The following is an 8454-nucleotide window of genomic DNA, read 5'->3' as shown; positions in this document are numbered from 1 at the left end:
CCTTTATTTTACCAGGTAGTCACTTGAGATCAATGATCTCTTTTTCGAGCAAGACCTGACCAAAATGGCAGCATTTAAAAAAACAAACAAACAAGACACAAACACAGACAAGAACATAAAAGGCAAAGTGGCGCAAGGGGATAAATTTGAGCTGGAGCGGACAAGATTGAATGGGATTGGGGGGGAGATTGGAGGGTAGGGTAAAAAAGGTAGGGTGAGAAAGAGGAGGGAAGGTGAGGCTTTCTGGGGGGTTGCTGGGGAAAGAAGGTCAAGTTAATGAATATAAGTGTAACATCACATTATACAGTGAAGCATCGACATTATCCCATCTCATTCTTTAAAATGTCCGTAATTTGAGTTTTAAAATCAGATATGGTGATGAAAGCCTGTAGTTTCAGCGTTTTTTGAAGTCCATTCCAGGCAGAGGGAGCAGAGAACATGAAGGCCCTTTTCCCAAACTCAGTGCGGGTTCTGGGTGCTGAGGCATATAAATAGTCCTGTGATCGTAAGCTGTAAAATGGGTTTGATGTGATAGTGAAGTATGAACAGAGGTAAAAAGGGAGCTTACCAATGATTGCTTTATTAATAGAAGGTGTACCAATGAAGCAGCCTACGGGCAGTCAAGGACGGCCAGTTTAAATATATACATATATATATACATATATATATATATATATATATATATGTACAATCAGTTAAGCAATTTGATTGGTCAAAAATGCAGTAGAAATGTGTTATTAATTCCTATAAAGCATGGTTAGTGATGCTTTCTTGCTATAGCAACTCTTGTCATATTCTTATTTTCTTATTTCAATTGCATTAAATTAGTTTAAGACTAGTCTAAGCCTTAGACTGTTCAGGTTAGACTAGTCTAATTAAGACTGACCTGCTGTCATTTAAACCCGTTTACATTTCCCCCAATCACTCTGCAACTCATGCTGCATGGAATGAGATTGTTTAACATTTACTCGTTTTTTTTTTCATCTTTAAACTACAAACTTCACAGTGTCCCACCTAGCTGGAACTGAACTGCTGTCCCGGGCTAAATAAAAAGCCACGGATGTGACAGTAAAGTGTCAGAAAAGCGGAACGTAACGCAGCGCTGAGATGAAAACACACTCGACTCAGCTCAGCTCAGCGAGACGAGGAGAAAACAGAAAGTTTGGCTTCATGTTTCCTGTGATGGATTCTCTCGCTCTGAGGAAGTTTGTTTTTCAAACTGGACAAGAGTGAACGTCAGCAAACAGCACTGCTATCATCCTGTAGCCCGGTGAAGAACGGCATCTTGGGTATTGTTGCTATAATCTCTATGACACATTAACACATTAACGTTGTCCTGGAGGCTAAAATAAGGATTTCAACACTCAACAATTTAAAGCTGTTAAAATGTTAAAAGTCCATGTAACTGAGAAATGAAACTGCCTTAATTGAGCTGGATATAGTCTCTTCCTTGTGTGTTTGATGTTTGTATTCTCTGTCTGTTGTGTTTTATTTCTATTTAAACTATAACTTTAACTGATGTTTGTATTCTCTGTCTGTTGTGTTTTATTTCTATTTAAACTATAACTTTAACTGATGTTTGTATTCTCTGTCTGTTGTGTTTTATTTCTATTTAAACTATAACTTTAACTGATGTTTGTATTCCCTGTCTGTTGTGTTTTATTTCTATTTAAACTGTAACTGTAACTGATGTTTGTATTCCCTGTCTGTTGTGTTTTATTTCTATTTAAACTGTAACTGTAACTGATGTTTGTATTCTCTGTCTGTTGTTTTATTTCTATTTAAACTGTAACTGTAACTGATGTTTGTATTCTCTGTCTGTTGTTTTATTTCTATTTAAACTGTAACTGTAACTGATGTTTGTATTCTCTGTCTGTTGTTTTATTTCTATTTAAACTGTAACTGTAACTGATGTTTGTATTCCCTGTCTGTTGTGTTTTATTTCTATTTAAACTGTAACTGTAACTGATGTTTGTATTCCCTGTCTGTTGTGTTTTATTTCTATTTAAACTGTAACTGTAACTGATGTTTGTATTCCCTGTCTGTTGTGTTTTATTTCTATTTAAACTGTAACTGTAACTGATGTTTGTATTCCCTGTCTGTTGTGTTTTATTTCTATTTAAACTATAACTGTAACTGATGTTTGTATTCTCTGTCTGTTGTGTTTTATTTCTATTTAAACTATAACTGTAACTGATGGTTGTATTCTCTGTCTGTTGTGTTTTATTTCAATTTAAACTATAACTGTAACTGATGTTTGTATTCCCTGTCTGTTGTTTTATTTCTATTTAAACTGTAACTGTAACTGATGTTTGTATTCTCTGTCTGTTGTGTTTTATTTCTATTTAAACTGTAACTGGTGTGTTGTCTTGGCCAGGTCTCCCTCGGAAAAGAGATTTCAATCTCAAGGGACTTCCTGGTTAAATAAAGGTTAAATAAAAAATAAATAAAAAAAACACCTCCAATACCTTTGTAGATCTTATGTTTTAGCCACTGACAATTCACTTCAGTTTTCAATGCTGTTTAACCCCTGAGTTTCCCCTTAAACTGTGCATATACAGTATTATTTCTCTCTTATCTCTATTTTATATTTTTGTATCTTATACTCTATAGTGTTTATATTTTCTTATAGTTTTTATCCTTAATTAGGCATCTATTGGCTTGCTCCAAACGACATTTCATTGTACTCGTAGTGACAATAAAGGTATCTGTCTATCTATCTATCTATCTATCTATCTATCTATCTATCTATCTATCTATCTATAAACTTCCCCTTAAGTAGCTTCAAAGTTAGAAAAAAAAGTTTTTTTCCAGACTACATAACAGTGTCAGATACATATCCTGTATCTGCCGGTTCTAACACTTCATTGACACTATATCATGCTTATATTGAGTTTTTTATGGCTGCACCATTACAACAAATTGCAAAAAAACCTAGACGTCTTGTGCATCACTTTCTACACATTTCCCAGTAATTCAGCATGACAGATTTGGTATCTTTGGACTAGAATTGAAAATAAAGTTCTGTGGGTTTGAGCAAAGCTTGGCCGTGAAACGTGTGTTTGAAGAGGTTAAGGAGAAATGGAAACGGTGGTGATGGTTTCTGCAGCCGTGCCAGCACCTGATCTCTGAGGTAGCTCTGCACGGCGGACATCTGCATGACGGACTGAAGCCTCTCGGCCGTCAGATCCCGGTTCTGGTCCAGCGTCAGGTCGTAACTGTGGAGAGGAACAGCGGGATTAGTCAGATTTAGTTTAGGGTTAATTACCTGTGGATGGTAAACGATCATAAATTCTGTAACTTCATGGATCAAGGATGATTTGGAAAGTCTTTTTTATTTCCAAACACCCACTCCTTAATTCAAATGTATTTTACCTTTCTTTTTTTTTGTGTGAAAAAGTGTATCCATATCATTTTCATGCAAATATCAGGGCTAAACCAGTTACTAAAGACAGTCTTTTTAGCTTTTTTGTTTTCTATAATATTTATTTTTGCCAGGTACATATGCACATACGAGGAATTTTGCTTGGTACGTTGGTGCGGACAAAAACAAAACAATAAAACTATAACAGTAAAGTGGAATCCAGTGCAATATACAGACACAAGCAATAGCCAAATAGTCAATAATCATATATACAAGCAGCGCTATTAGCAGTTGAAAACGAGAATAGCACAGAAGAAATATGACTGTATATAAGGCATAAAAATGTACAATAAGATACATTAAATAGATTTATACATCAGTATATACTAGAGCTGCAACGATTAGTCGATTAATCGATTAGTTGTCAACTATTAAATTAATCACCAACTATTTTGATACTCGATTAATCGTTTTGAGTCATTTTTTAAGAAAAAATGTCCAAATTCTATGATTTCAGCTTCTCCAATGTGAATATTTTCTGGTTTCTTTAGTCCTCTATGACAGTAAACTGAATATCTTTGGGTTGTGGACAAAAAAAAAAGACATTTGAGGACGTCATCTTGGGCTTTGGGAAACAGTTCTCAACATTTTTCACCATTTTCTGACATTTTATGGATCAAACAACTAATTGAATAATTGAGAAAATCATCGACAGATTAATCGATAATGAAAATAATCGTTAGTTGCAGCCCTAGTATATACATATCTATGTGTGTGTGTGTGTGTGTGTCTTTGGTGTCATTAAGTAAACACAGACAGGAGTTAGGTGCATACTGCAGCTGAATTAGGTTACAAAGGGCTGAATTAACATGAGACCAAAAATTCACAGCAGCATCCCCAGAACACATGCAGGAAGCTACCAGGACTGTTTGAATTGCAAATATGACAATAACAGGCAGGTTGTGTAACATATCATATGTAAGGAGTAGCATAAGCTCTATGAAAATGAATAACTGATGGGCAACATTCTTTGAGGGACAGTTAAGATTGTCCCACATAGTGTCCCAGGATACAGACCTAAGGCTTGTGTTTCATCTTTGAAGGCCCAATGCTTAATCCACATCTAACGTTATCTCAACTCACACACTGGATGGGAAAATAAAATGTAAACTGCGTCAGAGCTGAAGGCAAACTGTAAACGCAGCCTGTTAGTAAAAGCTGTGGGAAGTGCAGCTGTGTTATGATCAGGATTATTAACAGAGGAGAGATGGGAAAAGTTCATTTTCCACCAACAAGTCCTTTTCACCACAGAAGAACTGTCACTTCTTCCCTTTATTTTTATATATATATATAATAGGCTATATAAGCAGGATAGTCGCATACATATTATCAATGTATACAATAATACAAGAATTCCAGGTGTACTTGTTGAAAAGTTTTTTAAGTGTTTGTAAGCTTTCTCCTTCTTCACTACTGCTGTACATTTTCATTTCTGGTATAAAGTGCAAAAATGCAGACTGCTTGTTCTTTTTACCCACTAAGACAAAGTGATGTCTCTCTTTATCAGCTGCACTAACGGAAAGTCACAATACCAAAAACCATTCAGTGAAAAGTTTTCTTACAAAGTTTTCTACATCAACCCAAAATAGTTTGCTATAACTGCAGCTATGACATCAACGAAAGCTGGTTTCTTCTGCTATTCCACAGAAATCACAGGTAAAATCAACATATAAGAGTATAAAAGTTGTAACTGTATATATAGGCTAGCTACAGTATAGCAGCTGGAATGGGGAAAAAATGCGGAGTGTGACTTTAATGGATCCACAACTGGACAGCTGTGGACTCAAACATAATCTGATCATCTAATCTCTCCGGGTGATAACAGGATAAACGGATTGTAGTGTAAACAGTCAGACTGTGCCGGTTAAATGAGAATAAAGCAACAGTAGAGAGAGAGAGAGAGAGAGAGAGAGAGAGAGAGAGAGAGGAAGCCAGACCTGCTGGTGTGAAACAGCTCGCAGGCAGATATCTCTTCCCGCAGAGCATCTTTGGTTCTCCAGATGTCTCCGTCCAGGTACCGGGACAGGCTGGACGGCTGCGGGGCGCCGGACGGCTGCGGGGCGCCGGACATCACGGTGGAAGACACGCTTTCAAAAACAGTAAAAAAAAAAATAAAATAAAAAAAGTAACAGGGGAGAGAGAGAGGGAGAGAGGGAGAGAGAGAGAGAGGGAGGGAGAGAGATCCGACCAGCTGGCTCCTCTGATGGCTCCACTTCCGCGTCCAGGTGACGTCACTGACACGCTGTAATGCTACTGGCTGGCTGCTAATTGATAGTGAAAACTGATAGGTTGCATTTACTCTATTGGTAAAGTTAATTACTACTAACGTACTGCTTTTGACTGCTGCTATTGTAACAATTACTACTGTAAATAGTACTGCAGCTACTGCTGTTAAGAGTTACTGTTACTGTTCCAGTACAACTAGCCTACTACTGCAGCTACTACTACTACTTTACTTACTACTACTATTACTACTACTGCTACTTTACTTACTACTACTATTACTACTACTACTACTGTACTTACTACTACTATTACTACTACTACTACTACTACTACTTTACTTACTACTACTATTACTACTACTGCTACTTAAACTTAAACTGTTACAGAACCACTACTACGACTAGGCTACTACTACTACTACAAGTGCTACTACACATACTACTACTACTACTACTACTACTACCACCACAACTATAAATGCTACTACTAATACTACTGCTGGTACTGTACTATTACTACTACTGCTACTTAAACTTAAACTGTTACAGAACCACTACTACGACTAGGCTACTACTACTACTACAAGTGCTACTACACAGACTACTACTACTACTACTTCCACCACAACTATAAATGCTACTACTAATACTACTGCTGGGACTGTACTACTACTGCAGCTGCTACTATTGCTGGTGCTACTATTATTACTAATACTGTTAGTCCAGATATTATTACTACTGCTACTACTACTAAATCAAACTCATGGTGTTCTAACCAAGTTTTTATCCTATTAAAACCATATTGCAATGAAAAGATATATTGTTTTTTAAGATATTAAATTGATACTGGACTCTTGATTTGTTCTGACTTGACTTGCTGTTCTACATTTAGACTTGAGACTTGACGAGAGCCTCAAGATGAGACTGACTTGGGACTCGGGCAAAGCTGACTTGGTCACACCTCTGCCAAAACCTCTCCCAGTGTTCATGAAGAGTATTGATATGGAAATAACCGTCACATATTATGGATTGCCTTTTTCCTAGAAGGCCTTATTCTTTCTTATGTTTTCAGATTCATAATGGTTCTTAAACTAAAGGTGAGAACTACATCTGCTGTCTCCCTACACTGTTTGAAAGTTTGAATAAGCCTGGTTTGCCCCGAGGTTAGACCAAAGCGCATATTGAAATTGATCCAGCAATATTCAAAAAACCCACATGGCTGTATTCACAAAAGTGTTGCTGTTTTGCAAGTAAAACTCTGAAGATAGTTGGTGACGTTAGCAGTTATTACATAAAGGGCCATCAATCATTTGTCATCATTTGACATTTAATTTATTGGATTTATTGGGGTCATGGGCTTAAAAAGTTTAAGATTCCCTGCTGTAAACTGTAAAGTCTTCTGTTGGACTAGTGTTCCTCAATTCAACTTCAAAATAAGAGCACTTATTTCAAAATAAAACTCACCATCATCACGTACTGAGACAAATTTCACTGTCCTGAGTGTGTGGTAATAAAAGAAACAATGAATTTCAGTTTGAATGTGAATGTGAATGAATTTGAAATTGAAGCTTTATGATCATTCATGATTACAGTATCAGTAATGACATTGATCACCTTGGAAACAATTAATGCTTACAACATCACGAAAAACTAAAACCTCTTAATAGTAAAAAAGTATTTTAAGACATCACATTTGGATATTTCAAGCTCAACAGGTGCCATTTACAGTACATCAGATTAAAAATACAATTATATGTGTATTAAAAAATTGGTCTGAATGAACGGTATGGGTTAGGGAAGTTAACAAGGCATCTGATAATATTTTCTCACATTTACATTTAGTTTTACCACATTTGTACTGCATATATGAAAATCTCCCAAACACAAAACAACAACAACAAACAGAACATACAGTCTCTGGCTTTGAAAATATCTCAGAATGAGACAATTACTTGTCCATATGTCACAGTTTAAAATGGTAGGCAAAAAGATAGTTATTTTCAGAGTTGGGAAAGGTTTATTGGTACGTTGAAGACAACCGGGGAAACTTCCTACTTCTGAATAGGAAAAGTCCATATGAACGGCCCTCTGACTCGTGATTCCTATTCAGAAACTTGGGACTCTTCTCCGAGTTCATGTAGTTCATGTAGTTCATGTAGTTCATGTGGTTCATGTGGTTCATGTAGTTCATGTAGTTCATGTAGTTCATGTGGTTCATGTGGTTTATGTAGTTCATGTAGTTCATGTAGTTCATGTAGTTCTGTGACGTCACGTATGCATTAAACAACATGGTGGTGTTCATAGTGAATGGTAAGAATAAAAAATAATAGTGTTTTAAGCTTTTAAACAGACTTTCAGGTTTCTGTATGTGCATGGCATAAGATCAATTAATACAGTTGGGGACTTGCAAAATTGGAAGGTTAAGTTATTCCCTATGACATTAATATTAAAACTGCACGGCAGCCCTTTAGCCAAATAAACTCAACTTTCTTTCGGGCGTCCATATTGTTCCCACCTAAACCACCTGAATGCTCTGAGGTGGGAAGTAGGAAATTCCAAGTGGGAAGTTTCCCAGTTCCCAGTTATCTTACCGTATACAGTATATCACAGTTTACATGGTGAGCAAGAACAAAACAAAAACAATCAGTTAAGTTCAGAGACGCAGCAGCAGTAGAGGTTGGAGAAGCAGGTTTATGACCATGAGGCTGCCGGTTTGACCAGCTGGGAAAAGTGAAGGAGTAACAACAACTAGTGGCAGGATGCCCTCGGAGCGAGGAACAGACCTGCTGAGCTCAGATCAGCAGG

General features: G+C 36.7%; 1 protein-coding gene across 1 annotated transcript in view; it reads right to left on the bottom strand.

The window, feature by feature from the left end:
• The window catches only part of acoxl (acyl-CoA oxidase-like), a 42314-nt gene extending 34363 nt beyond the window's left edge, over nucleotides 1-7951 (bottom strand). Inside the window, exons 1-3 of the mRNA XM_078288636.1 lie at nucleotides 7743-7951; nucleotides 5362-5511; nucleotides 3122-3218 (exon numbers count right to left, since the gene is read on the bottom strand). Of these exons, the coding sequence (XP_078144762.1) occupies nucleotides 3122-3218; nucleotides 5362-5511; nucleotides 7743-7951 (456 nt within the window). The remainder of the gene's footprint in view (nucleotides 1-3121; nucleotides 3219-5361; nucleotides 5512-7742) is intronic.
• Nucleotides 7952-8454: the final 503 nt, after the last annotated feature.

The sequence above is a fragment of the Centroberyx gerrardi genome, chromosome 15 (genome assembly GCF_048128805.1).
Source record: "Centroberyx gerrardi isolate f3 chromosome 15, fCenGer3.hap1.cur.20231027, whole genome shotgun sequence".
Lineage (NCBI taxonomy): Eukaryota > Metazoa > Chordata > Actinopteri > Beryciformes > Berycidae > Centroberyx > Centroberyx gerrardi.
Note: the sequence above shows the minus strand (reverse complement) of the source record. Positions and strands in the feature narration are given on the sequence as shown.